At 39.7% G+C, this 17,997-nt stretch overlaps 1 protein-coding gene across 1 annotated transcript in view; it reads right to left on the reverse strand.

Annotated features, from left to right (window-relative positions):
• The window catches only part of IFT57 (intraflagellar transport 57), a 771,045-nt gene that overhangs the window by 496,182 nt on the left and 256,866 nt on the right, over positions 1-17,997 (reverse strand). The window contains exon 4 of the mRNA XM_044064661.1: positions 14,830-14,920. Coding sequence (XP_043920596.1) covers positions 14,830-14,920 — 91 coding nt within the window. The remainder of the gene's footprint in view (positions 1-14,829; positions 14,921-17,997) is intronic.

Below are 17,997 nucleotides of genomic sequence, written 5' to 3' on the forward strand. Positions count from 1 at the left end.
GGATCCTACTTGCTCTGCGGGGACTTCTTGGATGATTCTTTTTTTCAGCAACGAGATGACCTCTGAGGTTGCACGGTCTAGTTGAATGGGAGGTACGTTTGGTACAGACTGGTTTGTTGGGGGTTCGGAAATGAAGGGAATCAGATAACCTCTGGATATTATTGTGTGTACCCAACGATCTTGAGTGATAGTTAGCCAGGTGCTTGGGTACAGCGATATACGACTCCCGACTGCCTCCAGAGACGGACAGTTGGGCAACCCTTCAGGGTCGATGGAAGGGGCAATCAGATAATGCTTCTTTGTCTCCCTGATGTTGCGGACCTCCTCTGCCACGAGGGCGGTGTCTTCCATTATATCTTCCCCCTCTGCCTCTGGGGGAGGGTTGACCTTGTGCCTGAGGGAAATCTTTTTGGGATTTGCGGAACCACATTTTCCCTCCTGTATTACCCTTGGGATAGGGTCTGGATGGGCGAGAGAAATGGACTCCAACGGCAGATAAGGTTTTACCTTCCTGCTCACACCTAGTCAAAGTCTCTTTCACTTGGGGTCCAAAAAGAGATGAACTATCAAAGGGAACATTAGTGAAGGAAGACTTGAAGGATTCCGTAAAATTACAAAGACGCATACACGAATGTCTCCCGAGGGATATTCCTGCTGTGGCTGCCCTACTTGCTTCATCTGCTGCATATGAGATCAGCCTCATGGAGGAGTTAGCTATGGATGTAAGGGTGGAGAGCTCTGTAGAAACCTTATCCATGGAACCCGGAGCTACTGAAACCTGGAGGGTGTAGGGTGTCTCCTAACTCTTTCAGGAGATCCCTCTGAAGACGAGTAAAATGAGTCAGGTAATTCAGCAATCTTAAAGTAAATGCCGCTGAAGAAAAAGTACACTTCCCGTACCTATCCATCGTTCTGGACTCCATGTTAGGAGGATGGATATTAGAAGACGTCTCAGATAATTCCTTCTTGGTGGCCACTGCTACCACCATAGCATCAACTGGAACTCCCTTACTAAGGAAGGACTTGTCCTCAGGTGCTGTCATAAATTAGTTTGGCCTCCTCGAGATGGCTTCCACTGAATCTGGAGAGGTCCATGCTTTCCACGATATGACCCCCAAAAGTTGGTCATAAGGAGGCGTCACCCAGGAGATGGAAGGTCGGGAACCAAAAGCCTCAAGATACACTGATTCATCCTTAGTAGGGTTAGAGGTCTTCCAATCACCCCTCTGTCTAAGGATTTCTAGGATATCAGAAAAAGAGACATCCTCAGAGGTGGATCTAGGGGACCCTTCTGATCCCTCTAAATCAATGTCTGATGTGACAGACTGAGGTGAGTCGACATGTTTCCTCTTACACAGCCTCTTCTGAGGAAGCTCTCCAGAGGGATAATCTGGGGAGGTCCCGGAAGAGGGGGCACCTCCAATGGGGGCTACTTGGGCCTCTGGTTCCTTACGCTGTGGGGGTGGCAGGGGGGAAGAGGTTGCTGCCTGCTGCTGGTGGGACACAAGTTCCAATGGAATAGCTTTGGCAGAGGATAAAGCCTTCTCTACAGCTTCGAAAGCCTTCCTCCCCCGCTCCGAAGAAGACCTCTGCTCCGAGGGGGCAGATGGTCGACTCCCAGCAAGAGGGAATGGCTCCGAAGCAGAAGTGGGAACCAAGCTGAGTCAAGCCGAGGCTCCGAGAGGGAGGGTCTGTTCCGACAAGAACCCAGGGTGACTGTCCCCCTTGGAGTCAACATGAGAGTGTCGGCTCCCAGAACCCTCGGCTCCAGACTGAGCCATCTAGGATAGAGTAATTGGCTCCGAGGAAACAGGTTGAATCCCCGGAACCGAAGGGTCCAAGACAGAAGAACCTGAAGAAATATGCTCCGAGAGCAAAGCAGTCAGAGGAGGAATAGTGGTTGGTAATGGGGTCGGCGCCGAGACCTTTGGTCTGGAGGGGCCAATTTTCTAGCTTCACCACCCTCTCGATGTCCTCATCTGAGGATCTGATGGAGATGGAAGGAGACCGCCTTCTCTCCAAAACAGGAGATCACAATGTAAGGGATACAGTCTCGACGTCAGGCAAAATTTTTGCTACCGAAGATTGCCTCGGAACCGATGAAATCGATGGCACTGAAATAGATGATGCCGAGTCGGAACCGGAACTTCTTGGCTCCGATGCTTTAGTCTTTTGTGTTGGCTCCAAAGCTGGGGCCGATGATTTTCTCTTTGAGGATTTTGGATCTGCCTGACCAAGTTCCAGCTGTTCCTGGAAGGAACTGGTCATGAGACCCCTGTCAATGAGTTTTTTTCTTTCTCTCATTTAAAACTCTAGTGCTAAATGCGTGACAGAAGATGCAGGGTTCCTGTAAATGGGCTCCACCAAGGCAATATACGCAACTGGTGTGGCGGTCTGTAAGAGACATTTTCTGCGCACACCTATCACACTTTTTGAACCCCGAAGGGCGATGATCCTTATGATCCTTATCTTCAGACATTTCTAGACATGAAGACAAAAAGATAACAATAACAAAGATATTAACTACAATAATAGTGAGAAGAGAAGGAGATAACTTTTTTTTTTTAAACAGTTACACACACACAGGGAGGAAAGGCCCTTTAACTTAAACGGACTGTACAGTCCTAAGGGAAGGAATAGGGGTTGAAAAACTTTCAAAAACAGTCACACAAGAGACAAGAAACTATCTATATATATATATGATAGAAAAAAAGTAGGAAAAGACTAAATATAGTAAAAAATCATTCTACTTAGCCAACGAGCCAGTAAGACACAACCTCGAAGCTTTCCCAGCAAACGAGATCTGGGGATTTGCCGTGAGGCACCATGGGATAGGGGCTAGCCTCGAGCCAGTAAAAGCTTTAGAGCTTTAGTATCGGCTGAGTCGGAGCCGAATATCGGCTCTGAACCCATCCAGCAAGAATTACGACGAGAAAGGACTACATAACATTAACAGGTTTTGCACTACTGTGAAACTTCTGAGGGTATGAAGTCTGAAACGCAAGTGTCAGTTTCTGACTTCAATCATCAGTGAGTTGCCAGTGATTTGCCAGAAAAACACAATTTTATGAGAAACAGAGCAAAATTTTGAGTCAAAAATGTGGACAGTTGAGAGGTATAGTGGGGGGTTGTCTTGATCTGCATAACTCAGTATCTAAATTAAAGCCTAAGAATGTGGACTGCTTTGCAGGTTGCATTTGGGACTAGGTCAGGCTCAGCGTTATTCCCAGAGAATGGAAAAAAGCTGATCAGACACTACCTTACCAACATAAAATAATTTATACAATGGGCAACTAGAAGCCAACTGTCCTGCTACAAAAACACTTTAGCATTCTGCAGACATAACAGTAATGCTGTCACAGACATGAATATGAAAGAGTCTGGAACTGAAAATGATTGGTCTGGCACAGAAGTGTAAAAACCTTTTGGATTCTTTTGTGATCATCATATGGTAGCAAGTGTACTGGATGTCTAAAGAGTACATCCAGTCTCTTCCAGCTAGGCAAGAACTAACTGTCTGAACAGAGACCATTCAGAAGTTTTTTTTTCTGCAGATGAATATATTTAAGCCACTTAGATCCAAAACTATCCTGAAAAACTCTGTCATTTTTGGTACTAAAAAGAACCTGAAATTAAATTGTTATTTCTGGACATTGCACTAAGCCACAAATAATTAAGATATTTTTGGTCCTCCAGTTTCTTAATATATGTCAGGCTTATAAATATTAAATGAGAGATCAGATATGGAAGCTATGAAAAAGTAAATTAAAGTTTCTTTTGGATAACAGAAGAGAAAGAGTGCAATGGGAAAAAACAATACTGACACAGAAACAGAGCAATTTGGGACGTCCAGGTTTGTCTTACTATTAAGACCATTCAACTTAGATATTTGATTCAGGACTCAGAATATATGCTCCAGTAGTAGCACATGATGGACATAATATCAAACAAAGTAACAGCAGGATCAGAGTAATAAGTAAAATATATAAGGCAATATTAGATTTCAGAAGGCAAGCATTACAAAATGTAAAAACAGCACATAGTGAATGATTAAATAAAGAAGTCTTAACCCTAGATATGCAACCAAATTTAGAAAATGCAGAACTTTTGCAAGGTAGTGTTTGGAGAACTGCTACTATATCTCTATGTGAATTGAACAAAAAAATTCTTACAAACAAGAGGCATGTGCTGGAGATGTGACGTTCAGAAAATTCTTAGGAGCATATATTTTAGGAACATACAGAGTTGCTTCAGTACAAAAATTACTTGAATAATATGCTGCAATTGGAACTACTTTGGATTCTGCTCTGTTCCACAGTGTGCATCCTACTACTCATTTCAGACACTTCGTCTCCATCACCTTTAGCCTCCTCAACTGCTTTGCCTTTACCTCCTATGGTTCTGTACCATACAGCAGTGCTGGTCCTACCACTGTTTTCTACACCTTACTTTTTCAACTTCTTTGGCATTCTTCTGTCACACACGACCCCTGACACACACTGCCAGTTGGTTGCAGCCCCTATGATTCTACCTTTGAATCTTCTCATTTAGATTTCCCTGCTCCTCAACCACTCCTCCCAGATATGTGAAGCTGTTAACCTGTTCCACTATTTTCCCTTCAATATTAATTCTCAACTACTTCCGATTTCCCCATTTGCTACCATTGCAACTGTCTTATCTGTACTCAGTTTTATCCTGTGTGCCTTCAGTTTTGCATTCAACTCTCCTGTCCTTTGCCGAAGTTCTTGCTCAAATTCTGCTTATAATGCCACATTGTCAGTATACTGCAAAGTTGTTTATATGAACCCTCTGGCCTGTTTGCTAGTGTAGTCCAGAACCCTGATGCACACCCACTCCCACTGGGAATACCTCTGTGAAAGGTAACCACCTTAAGAACCAAAAATTTTGAGACAACAATATGTTTTTTTAGAGTTAAAAATGGTAACTCTGGAAATCAGAACCTAAAACCCTGAACAGGGAGCTTCAGTGTAGACATTAAAGTACCCAGCTCACAACCTATTTACATCAGACATCAAGTAAGCTGCAGCCAAAATTCAAAAAGGTACACAGTGATACTCAGGTACCAAAATAGGTAGGCAAGAGACTCCCACAACCAGGGAAAGCTGATCCCAAAAAGGAGAAGTGAGGATGCAGTTGTTCAAATGGGGAAAAACTTGGTTCCCTGCTGATGCAACTGCCTCACCACCACCACTACAAAACATGCATCTGGTAAACACCCTGGAAGCACAGATAAGACCATAAAGGATTGCCCAGAACTAGTACTGGATCATTCTGACTCTAAACTGCAAAAACCTCATAGTCTTCTTGTGGATTGTAACATGTAGATAAACATCCTGCAAGTCCACTGGGCACAGCCAAATTCCTGCTAGACCAGAAAGGATCATTTGAACCATGACTATTTAAAAGGTATTTTTATGATATATCTTTATCTACAAATTTTCAACATTACAATAAAACTCAGTCAAACTACATTAATCTTAACAAGCATTTTTGAGACTAAGTAGACTACTAGTGAATAACAGAGTAAGCAGCTTCATTACTTATTCAAAGACCTCCTGTCCATGGAGTGATAGATTTATAGAGGTTTCCATGAAGTCCTCGGCAACTTCTGTGCGACACAGCCAACATGCCAATATACTGTAAGGTTAGAGGTCAACATCTTAGATGAACCTTACACAAAATTAAGGGCCATGCGCATGATGAGGCTGGCCACAGTGGACGTCACTGACAGTTGAGATAGAAACTACCTCTTGATCACTCCATCTAACAACTGCTCTATTGACACTTCCCTTGAGAACACAGCCATAGGGCCCAAATATGACATCTTTCTCTAAGAAAGTGCAGGGAAAGTGTACATGTGCTTCCCAAGACGGCCCGGTGTTTGGGATGCTTTATCATGTAGATAAACCACAAAACATTCAGGGGTGTGAGTCTTACTGAAAACTGCTGTAGAGAACAGTATATCCAGCTTGGGAGTCTCTGACCAGAATGCATGGCCCCTAGGAGGATGCAACACACCATAAGCTTTCTTCAGAACTGCGCTCAGTGAGTCAGGGGTGGCCCATGCTATTTTGGCAACTAGTCTGACATATATCAGGCATTGAGAGAGCCACCCATGAAATTGGACTGGTGTACAGAAAGGCCTTCTGAACAGTCTATACTGGGGAGAACAAAGGTCTGTGTGTCATGCCCCTCCAACTGCCTTATCTCCAGAACCTCTGTACATATGTAGTCATCTGGGGAGATGATGGCAAACCTGCATCCTCTTCCTCCTCCTCCTCATCTTTCCCAAGATTGGGTGTGGGTACTCCAAAGAAGAGAAATAGTGCTACCCTTGCACATGACCTTCACAAAGATCATAACAGGAGCTTTAGATGAAGCAGAAAAAGACCATCTATGGCCTGAAATGGATGAATGCACTCCATGAGGACAAGGGGTCCCACTATCATTCCTGGGAAGATGGAGGACAGGCAAAGCAAAAAAAAAAAAACATCTGAAGAGGCTGGAACAAACTTTGGCCATTTCACAGGAGTACACCAAACAGTCCGATGGTCCAAGATCAATATAGCAGCCACCCAAACTTTGCATTAGGACCAGGGCCTTTAACACTATGTGAAAAGAGATGACACTGATGTCAGTGCCAACACCCCAGGCCTAGTCAAGTGACAGTAGGGTGTGGGCAAAGCTGACATGGCTGAATTCAGAAAAAGTGAGCCCAAGGCCTAAGCCAATGTTCCCACTGAATTGGTGAATCTCACTGCATAAAAGAATGCTTGAGCAACAAGACCAAAGGAGGGTAACTCATCCACACTGGCACTTCAATCATCAAGGACAGTCTCATGAGGTATGCAGCACAACTGGAGGACACAGATAAGAAACCATCCAAGGCCCTGAAAAATAACAGCAGGAGTTGGCAAAGGAAAGCATGCTCCTGCGAGGAACACAGGTCCTAGATAACTGATAATGAACTAACAACACTGGCTTCTACCATCTTCCCATAGTCTATATTAATGACTGGGGTGTATAGACTCACCTTGGTGTTAGTAGTCAAGGCACTGACAACTAAGAGATGATCCTTTCTTCTCTGTGAGGCACCAATTGGATTATAGACTGTACAAGGATGGAAGAGGATGCCAGCTGATCAGTCAGAGTATGAACAGGTGAACTTCTGGGAGTAGACTCCATACTTGAGATTGTGCCTTCTTAGTCAGAGGTTCAGAAGCATCCATGGAGAAAAATCCACGCAAAACAGATTTTCAAAGAAAGGGTGCAGCAGGTAAAAAAGATGAAACAGAGACAGCAGATAGGATTCTTTTTCTTCTTAATAAAAGGCCTATGTCAAGAGGCAAAAGAAATTAATTTCATCATTCATTACCCAGAAAAGAACTAGTTAAAGCACAGAAAAAAGATGTTAGCAAGATGAAGCAGAATAGAGACAGATGCTGTAGCAACTGAAGCAATGAAGAGCTAGAAATAGAGTTGGAATGGTCATTGTGGGGGAAAGAAGCACAGCAGCTTGTGAAATTTTGGAATGCCTTGGGATCCTAATGTTTGCATCCTCAGTCATCCAGGTTATGGAGAATGAACCCACTGCTTTTGGATCTTTGACTCCATCTTAGTAATTCTTTCTGCAGTGGTACTACCCTCTGAAAGTAAATTCTGTCTGCCATTTCAGACTTACATTAATCTAAACGTACTAGCCTTGAAATTCAAGGTTATAAATGACGCTACTAACCCCCCCCCCCCCCCAAAAGAAAAATGAACAGATAACTGCTCCTGAATGTTTTTTAAACTGATTTTGCCATCCATTCTATCATGGAGGAAAAGTGATTTAGCAGTTTCAGCCTTTCCTCATGGTGTAAGCAACTGGACCCATGAATCTCCTATCAAGGATCAACAACTGACATATATCAATTCTGTCCAGTCTGTCTGATTACAGATAACAAAATACCTAAAGAAGCAATCCCCAAGACAGAACTAGGGAAACTAGCATACTGGAATAGTTAAGTGAACTGCAAGGGACAGCAAAGCCTGCAGGCTTCGCCAATTGTACACTTTTTCCACTCCATATATCACCACCCCTACAGACACTTTCTGAAAACTATTACACAGATAACATAACTGAAAAAGTGCGGAAGCAAAGCATAGTACAAGAAAAGTCCAAGCACTGCCAGTCGTAAATGTACATGGCTTTAACCGCAAAATAAATCTAGGCTGGTAAGTATAAGGTTCATATCCTCCCTCAAAATTTGCATTTCACTGTGATCTACAACAATTTTTTGCACCATTGTACAGGTGGCTAAGAATACCATAAACATAATGCTCAGCTGTGAATGCTACAATAGTAATAACACTGTTACAAGTAAGAATTTTTGTAAGACATTACAATATCTTGGTCATAAAGCACATACAAAGTAGAATAATTCAGACTTAAGAATGTATTATTTTTCTATACATTTTTTTACAGTCACTGGTTAATATATTGTCATAATGCTACTTTTCACACCTACACAAGTCTTACAAGGAAGAAAACCACTACTTTTATCTAGATACACAAGTTAAAATACAAAAGGTGTATGTTAACACTCATATATATTTTCATTTGAGTGATTTATTTTGTATTTTCTACATGCACTACAGCTGTATCACACTATACCAAAAGTGCATCCTTAAGGTCTAGGGAGGAAATAATCTGCTAAAACATAAAAAGGTGCATTATCTTTTAATTACATTATGCTAATAAAATTAAGAGACATTTAAAGGTTTTATTTTAGTAAGCGATATCATTACTCTGAGAAATTCTATACCACTAAACAAAGAACTTTAGGATCTGAAAAGGAGCACTATATTCTGGTGCTACCTTATGACTGCCTGGAATATTTGGAAATAACCATCACTGCTTGGATCTCTCTCTCTCTTTACACACACACACACATATATATATATATATATATATATATATATATATGTGTGTGTGTGTGTGTGTGTGTATATATATATATATATATATATATATATGTGTGTATGTTTTATATATATATATATATATATATATATATATATATACACACATACACATAAATAAATATATACATATATATATATACACACACACACACACACACACACACACATATATATATATATATATATATATATATATATGTGTGTGTGTGTGTATGTGTGTGAGTATATACATTCATAGGCGGTTACTAGGCTTATGGCCCTAGGGCCTTTACAAGCCTAGCCATGTAATATCTGAGTAACCTTACTGACCATAGTTGGATGGTCGTTGTTACCAGAGCGATTCTCTGATCAGCTCCCCAGGTGAACTTACGGTCATCCATCCAGTTGTCAAGGTTGCACTTAAATAGGATCACTGAGGAGCTCTGCTTCACATGGAGTGGGAGCTTATTCCAGAGGAATGGCAATCGTTGGGATATCTGTCTCTCCAGCATGTTCTTTTAATGTCACAGGCTGAGATGAGAGACCTGGACAGAGTTATTCTTGTCCCATTTGATTTGCAGATCTGCAGCACTTCCACAAATGCAGGGTCTGAGACTGCTCTGTAGGCCAGGCACTGGTCACCTCTCAGCAGCCTGTATGATACAGAAAACAGTGGGAGGGCTTTCAGTCTTTCCATGCATGTCATCTTTTGGAGACCCTAGACTTTCTTGGTTAGAAACTTCTGTGGTCTTTCTAGTTGCTGCACGTGTCTGGTGAGGTACATAGAGAAGACAGTATTGTACTCAATTAGTGGTCTGGTAAGGGTGGAGAACAGCAGAGCTATAACCTGCCTGTTCTTGGATGCAATGCCCTTATTTATGAGACGTGTAATGTAGAATGCTTTTCTTACCACTACAGACACATGCTGATCGAAGTTTAGATTACTAAGACTCACCCTGCTGAGCTTGAATTTAGAGGGGTGCTATCTATATCATAATTAGTACAAGCTACTTCTTTGCCAAAGAGGATAATGAGGCATTTGTTTTACATTAGGTTTTAGCCCATGAGTTTGGCAACAATCATTTGTCTGTGTTAGCGGTTTCTGTAATATGTCATCATCATTGGGGGGACACTATGATTGCACCCAGTTTACAGTCATCTGCAAACTTGGTAAGCCATAGGGCATCTACCTTCACCTGGACTTCAGAGAAATAGATTCCAAACAGTAGAGGGCCCAGTACAAATCCTTGTGGTACCCCACTGGTAACTGGTCTAATGGTGGTGATGGACTGCCCAACGTTGACTGTGTGCATTCTGTTGGTGAGCCAGTTTGCTACACATCTAGTAAGCTATGGATTAATCCCCAGAGTGTTTTTCTATGATATTTGAATGGGGGATTGTGTCAAAGGCCTTGGCTAAATCAAGATAATTGGTATCTCGTTCCACTAGGTCTTATTTTAGACTATTTAGTAAGCAGCCTAGGATGTTATCTGGTCCCATACAGGCCATGTTTTTGGCCTTGGAGAGTGCTTGTATGACCTGTTCTTTGGAGATACTCGGTAGAGTACTGGTGTCAGGAATGTTTTTGGCTATATCTGATGCAGATGGGGGGGGGGGCTGAAGTTATTGCCAAATCTGTCAGCTATCTAGTTGGCAAATTCCTCTGGTTCAGTGTGAGCGGTACTATTCACTATAAGTACAGAACACAGCTGATCATTCCCTTTTAGGTTTCAGACATAGCTAAAGAACGCCTTATGAAATGTCTTTAGCTAGGAATGCTAATTTAGACTTGTAGCTACCTTAGAGGACTTAACAAGGTGTCTAATTTGCTTGTGCAAGCTGTGGAGGGTATACTTCCTCTTTTGAGTAAGTTCCCTCCTGTTCTTAGATATACGTTTCTTTCTTTTGTTGTATAGCTGACAGTCCACCAGGGTGGCTTGTTTTTTCAGGAAGGGCTGGTTTTGTTCCTGTTGGGTACAGACGAGTCAATGCATTTGCTGAAGTGGATGCATAGGGCATTTGTGTATTCCTCTGCATAGGAGTCATCATCACTTAGTAAGGCAATAGTTTCCTTTGGAGAACTTTTTCACTTTTAGTACTCCTGTGGGGGTATCAGGTTTGATCTTTACTTCAAAAGGGACAGATTTTGTTTTTTAAATTTACGTATAATTACAGTACGCAAAAAATATGGATGTGACTGTTTGTAAACATTCTCTTACTAATATCAGAACTAACTTGTACAGGAAACTGGTCAGGAAAATAACTTGAGACGTTATTAACAGGAAATGGGATATACTCTCAACAGTGAAAGAGTTAACGGGTGTAGTAGGTGAAAAACCTAAGTTCAGTTTTAGGAACAACAAGACACTGAAGGGTCATCTTTGCTATAAATCCAGTTTGCCTAAGGTTATTGATAAATCTGCCAGAGTAGGTACGTACACCTGTAGGAAATATACTGCCCGTGTCTTTATACATGCAGGCACGCACTTTACACATCCAGTATTAGGGTTCAAGGTAGAGTGTTCACACTATGCTGATTATATTACAAGGAATATGGTGTACTTCAGTCATTGCGTTTTTCATACTACATTGGCAAAACTAATAGGCAATTCAAAGACAGGATATTGAAACATGTCCGAGATATTAAAAAACATGAAAGAGAATAGTGCATTAGCCATGCATTTAAAGAACAAAGGTAGGGAACACACTTTTAAGTTTTTGGCTTTGGAATTGGTTGCAGACAGGAAAAGAGGAGGTGATATGAAAAATATCACTGAAGCTGCAGAACAGAGATGGATAATGTTTCCAGCACGGCACACAACTCACGTTTATTAATATTATGAGTGCTTTTGTTTGGTACAATACCAAACTTCTTCAGAAAAACACATGTAACACAAAATATTCAACTGTTATACTTTAAAATTCATCATGCGATCAATCACTTGATCCAATTCCAACACTAGTCATGTGGTTTGCTCTACAAATTACTTAAAAGACATACATATTTTATATGCTATAAAGCTTAATTCAGTGTTACATAAAACCTTTATGTTAATAAAACATTATTTTACATATATTTTAAAACCATATTCAAACATAAAACCATTAAAAATTAAAAAAATATGTAATAGTTATTTGTTAACATACCTGCCTTACCTATCTATTCAAGCTCTTTAACTTTAGTATGGAAGTAAATGAACAAACATAATTTAACCCAGGTAATACATATGAATGGCAACGTAGTTGCCAAACTAATTCACATGCCTCTAGTGGAGTTGTTTATATAGCTTTATGCCAACACTGTCCCAGTTTCTACATAGGGAAGACAGAAAGGAAACTAAGAGAGACTTTATGAACATCTCTATGCTATAAAGAAAGAAAACTTAGAAAATGCTTTAGCAAACCATGTAAAAAAACATCCAGGACACTGGTTTAAGTTCAGGACTATTGACCAAATCCAAAAAGGGGGGGGGGCAGCATCTTAAAAACTAGAAGCAGGTGAATTAGTTTGGCAACTACTACTAAATATATATATGTATGTATACACATACATGCATACATATACACACACACGCACACACACACATACACAAACAAACATATACAATTATACATCCTTTTAATAAAAAAGGGTCCTACACAGAGTAAAAAATGTACCTAAATGTTGCAAAACTGCAGTTTTCCAAGTATAACAATTTAGTTATTGCCAAAAAAACTTTTTGCACTTTTAAGTGAAGAACCATTACTGACAGCAGATCAAGCTATTTTTTTATTAAAGTGAAACAAAAATATTCTGTATTTATTGTCAGAAATAATGCTGCCTTACGAATGAATCATTGGTGTAAAACGATTATGTCCCTACTCATGACTTGGATTTGTTTAGCAGTCTGGGAGCTGGGGCAGCCAAATGGGAGGAATGGAAGCATACCTCTCAACCTCCTAGAGTAAGAAATCTGGACAAAGACATACATTAAGTGGGACAAAGACCCAAAAATAGGGACAATTTTTAAATATCGCTCTTACAAACTTAGAAAGCTGATACAATAACAGGTTTTGCATTAGCATGAACTGTCTGAAGGGTATGAAGCCTGAAAACTCAAATGTCTGTCATTATTTTCTAACGTCAATCTTTAATGATTTGCTACAAATTTGCCAGAAAACCACAATTTTATGAAAAATGGACCAAAAATATGAGGCAAAAATCTTGGACACCCTGTGAAAATGTGTACAGTTGAGAGGTATGAATGGAAGTGAGTAGCCAGTGCTGGCTCCCCCATCCCAGGGAACTAAATGGTACTGCCACAAGGGTGCAGCAGGGCCTTTTTAATATACAACGATATCACCTGGAGAAAAGTCTGAATGCTATGAATGGGATTCAGTAGGCACAAGCCTACACAGGGAGTGCACTGCACTCTAGCTTGCCATACTAGATGTGCAGATATGTATACTTCAACACTCCTACCAGATGAAAGGGGGAGGGGGTGGACAGCTACTGATGTAAGTGAAAAATCTCATCCAGCCATAAATGATGGTCTACCAGCATTACTCATTATTAGAACATAAGAAGAGGTTAAGTGTTCCCCATCCTCCAAGTAAAGGAAAGACTTCCCAAGTGTTAGTGGGGGTTATTAACACACTAACTTCAGGTAGAACAATGAGTGGCTCAACTGATGACAGTCTGAGGAGGGCAGATGGTCAAGGTCAAAACCCAATAAGGAACAAGAAATTAGTAATGTTTCCCCTACATACAACAGCTGTGACTGTTGTGATCTTCAGTTATGTGTAGTTCTAAGTATCGTTGCAACTCTACCCCTGCCTTTTTTTCTGGGACGGCTTCCTGCTTCTATGACATCCCGGAGTATTTTGGCCATACGAGTATCCCAGGTTTTAGCAAAGTAGCCCTGAAGCCTTCAGTGTTGCTGATAGCAATTTTTTCATGATAGTGTTCTGTGGCAATAGTTGGAAGGTGCACTGAAATTAAATGTTATAACAGCTGCAACTATCTAATGCTGCTGCAAATTAATAACTGCTTCCTTGCAAAGTAATAAGTAGTGTAACGGCAGCCTGCAGTGTTAAGTACAGAGTTAGCTGCATTTCAAATGTGAAACAAAGTAACTCATGGTGAAGGTTTGTTCATTTTTTACTATAAGAAATATTTTCAGTTTGCAGTACTAATTAGTGAACTGTATGTTAATTTCCATGTCGCTGTCAAATGTAACTGCAGAAAAGAAACATATAACACAGCCAGCCATTTCTAGAACTTAAGACTAATATCAGCCCAATATCAGTAATCAAAGACCAGTCTTAAAACATCTAGCTAATCTTTGCAGATTTATGAAACAGAAAGCAAATAAGGGTAGCACATTTAGGAAGGTGTTTAACAGTTGTAAAAAAATGCCTTCATTTCCACGATGTAGCAGTTGCACAGGGGTTCCCTTGAAAGGCATTTTGCTCATTTCTTGTACACTGCATTTAAACATTGAGAAGTACTTTAACTGGAGCTGCTTCAATTTAGTAGTATCGCTCAGTGCAAGGTGGGACCAGAAAATCATTGCTGCGTTGCTTTTATAAACCAACAGATGTAAATTAAGCCTACTGAATAAAGTACACATTAAGCCTCCCTGAAGCAAAAACACACCTCCTCCTCATGATTCCTTAAGCTTTCCACTTTATATTAATAAACGTACTTAAGTAGCAGAGCAAAAATGTTTGCAAATATAACCACTATATAAACTACATCCAAAACTTACAGGGTATGATGGACTTGTGGAACTACCATATGGTAATAGCAGAAACACAAGTACAATTATTCTAATAATACATTATTAAGACACACCTGAAAGACAATTAAAAAAAACTTACAGCCAGTTCTTCCTCGAGTTTATCTAGAGTTAGTTCAGCATCATCTTCTAAGACAGATTCTTCTTCTAGTTCTTCTGTTGGGTACACAGGCCTGAGGATACAGCAGACAAAAAGAACTTAAAGTGAAAAGTGCACACCTGCGTAAATACCTTCTTGTAACACATTGTAACACTTAAAAATACCACTGATATACCAGCAGAGGTTTGCAGCAGCACCATTTATTGTATTAGTATATATTTGGAAGAAGTCAGCAAAAAAGTGTTCAATGAGGAGTGCTCACTGCCACAATCAAATCTTCTATAGGACATTTAAAGGTGCTGATGTAACAAATATGCACTCAACATGTCAAATGGTCTGTGAGGTAAAGTTCTGAAGTGGGTATCTGATGGAAGTTCATCTTTATGATATCTTCCATAGTACTACATTTTCTCATTCTCAGACACAGAGATATACTTTCCTATGGCTGACTCAAGTCATGACTATAAATGACAGGCGAGCAGGGTATATACAACATATGCACTACTGAGATCAATCTACTGAACAAGCACAGTTTGTGAAACTGAAAAACAAAAACCACACAAGGGCAATAACAATTATGTACCTACCTGACTTGCAGGAAATGCATCTGGAGTCAGAAGACAGTGAGTCATCCAGATAAGACAGGATAATGTAATGACAATAACCACTGACAGCAGAAGGCCTCCTCGCATATTAGATTATGTAGTGCCATCCATTCAATGCTGTCAAGTTGCATCTGACACCCATATTTTTAACACCTTCACTGAATTATCACTTAAGACATAGGCAAGCATACATTTATAAAAAAAGAAAAAAAACATATTAACATAGTCCCAGTTAAAAACATTATACAGCACATGTATAGTTTTGTATAATTATCATCAATCTAACATTATGCAAATTGCTCAATTCCTGCCTTTCCTTAAATCTCACTCCTCCTTTAAAACATCATGCTTCATTAATTTTCCTACACTTTCAGTTTTTTTCTATGTAATTTGTTCCTACCTTTTTCTAAAGATCCAACTTCAAGTTTTTTTTATCTCTGTTGCAAGATTCAACACTTTAAATACAGTTGGTTACACTTTGCCTTCCATTTTCTAGTAACTGCTTTTTTGGCAGCCACCAAAATTAAACTTAACATCTTACTAAGTTGAGGCAATTTAGATCGTGCATCCCAGCTTAAAAAAATAATTTCCTTAATAACACCTATTTGATCACCCAATATTTCTGACAGAGTACTCTGTAGGGAATTTTTCAAGTCAGCCAACTCATTACACCCCCAGAACATATGTTCCCAGTTACCTTTTTCTTCCCAATCACACCTCCAGCATTTAGCATCTACCTGAGGAAACATTCTTTGGAGTCTGTTTGGGGTAGAAAAATACATGGGCAAATACTTCCAAGCAAAAATCCTGAATCTTCTAGACTTTGCTGCATATGTGGGAGACATACATGTGTCCTCCCACTGTTTCCTTGTGAATTGCTTATCCTACTTCTCTTCCCAATCTTTTCTGATTGGCTCTTATAGTCACTGTGTAATATTTTATATGCACTACCAATTGTCCCTTTTTAACAGGAGCTTCTGTTCTAGATTCAGCTAAAAACTCTTGGGAGGTCTTTCACTTAGGATTCCACAATCCCTTTCTCTCGGTCTATACTCTGATATCAACCTCTTATAGGAAAAGCAGTCTCTAGCCTGCAGTTCAAATGGCTTGTTGGGATCTTCCCATTCCATTACCTTTCTCTCTCTATTTTCTCCTAATACCTTGGTACATTTGCTAGTTTTCTCCAGAATATTCCAGCTTCTCTTGCCTATTCTGTGCACCCGTATTTGAAGTAATCTCTATCTGCAAAATCTCCTTTTTACCATTCTCGTGTTGGCTTAGTTCTTAGAATACTTTCTGCTACTTTATGAATATAATACTCTGTATGGCTGTTATTATTCTCATAAAGGATCTGCATCCAAAATCTAACTATTTCCTTATTTCTTGAATTTTCCCTCTGCTTTATCATCCCTTTCCACTCTGAATTATAGCTTTCTGTTTGTATTATGTATTTGAGCCTAAATTGTGTAGCTCTGAAACATCCTTTCAAATCAAGTAATCCTAACCTGCCTTGTTCTATTGGAAGGATCAGCTTATCCCACTTCATGCTTGCCCTCTTTCCCTCTCAGATACATTCCTTCAAGTAATTAATTATTGTTCACAACTCTCTTCTGGTTGTTAAATATTTCTGAACTGTATATAACACTAAAGGGACTATAAACATGTTCATTGCTTCTATCTTGCTATCCATAAACAAGAGTTTCAATTTTCTCAGTTTTTGTATTATTTTTTGTTTAGCCTCTTCCCACATATCCTTCACTGATATAACAGAATCCTTTTTAACGCATACCCCTAAATACTTAATTTTACTGAGTCCCTATATATATAATATGGGTATTCCTGAACCAATTCATGTGTGAGTACACAGTTTATAGCTATAGCCTTTATTTTATCTTCATTAATTTTATATCCTGAAGTAACCTGAAACTGTCTAATAATGTCCCTCAACACCTGGATACCCCTTCTTGGTTTTATCATGGACAAAATAATATTGTCTGCTTTCTTAATTACCATACAAATTGTATCCATGAATTTCCCAGTCCCTTGTTTTCTTTTCCAATGGCTCTAAATATTATGCAAATAACAGAGGACACTCCTGCCTGGTTCCTGTGTTCAAACAGAACTTATCAGAGAGGAACCCCCAACACACACACACCCACAATTTTCACCTTCGATCCCTCATATATCCTCCTAATTAATCATAGTATTGTGTCAGGGAAGGCACTGCCTTATTCATAAAATCCCAGCTTACTCTATCAAATGCTTTCTCTGCATCAAGATCTACCAACCATTGGGGAGGGGGGCTAGATGGCCAACTGAGAGCAGTGAATTTTGAGAGTTCTATAAACTAATATAATATAGGAACATTTTATTATTTTCAAGTTTAAAACGTTAGAAATCTATAGATAAATTACTAAACTACATACATATCAATGTTGGTGGAGAAGTACAAAACTTTTCCTGTCAAGTAAATTGGAGATATATTGAGTCATTGAATATGGACAACTCAAGGAATTATCATCCAGATGCTGCTTTGAAAAAAAGA

The sequence above is a fragment of the Protopterus annectens genome, chromosome 3.part0 (genome assembly GCF_019279795.1).
Source record: "Protopterus annectens isolate FY-2018-M chromosome 3.part0, PAN1.0, whole genome shotgun sequence".
Lineage (NCBI taxonomy): Eukaryota > Metazoa > Chordata > Ceratodontiformes > Protopteridae > Protopterus > Protopterus annectens.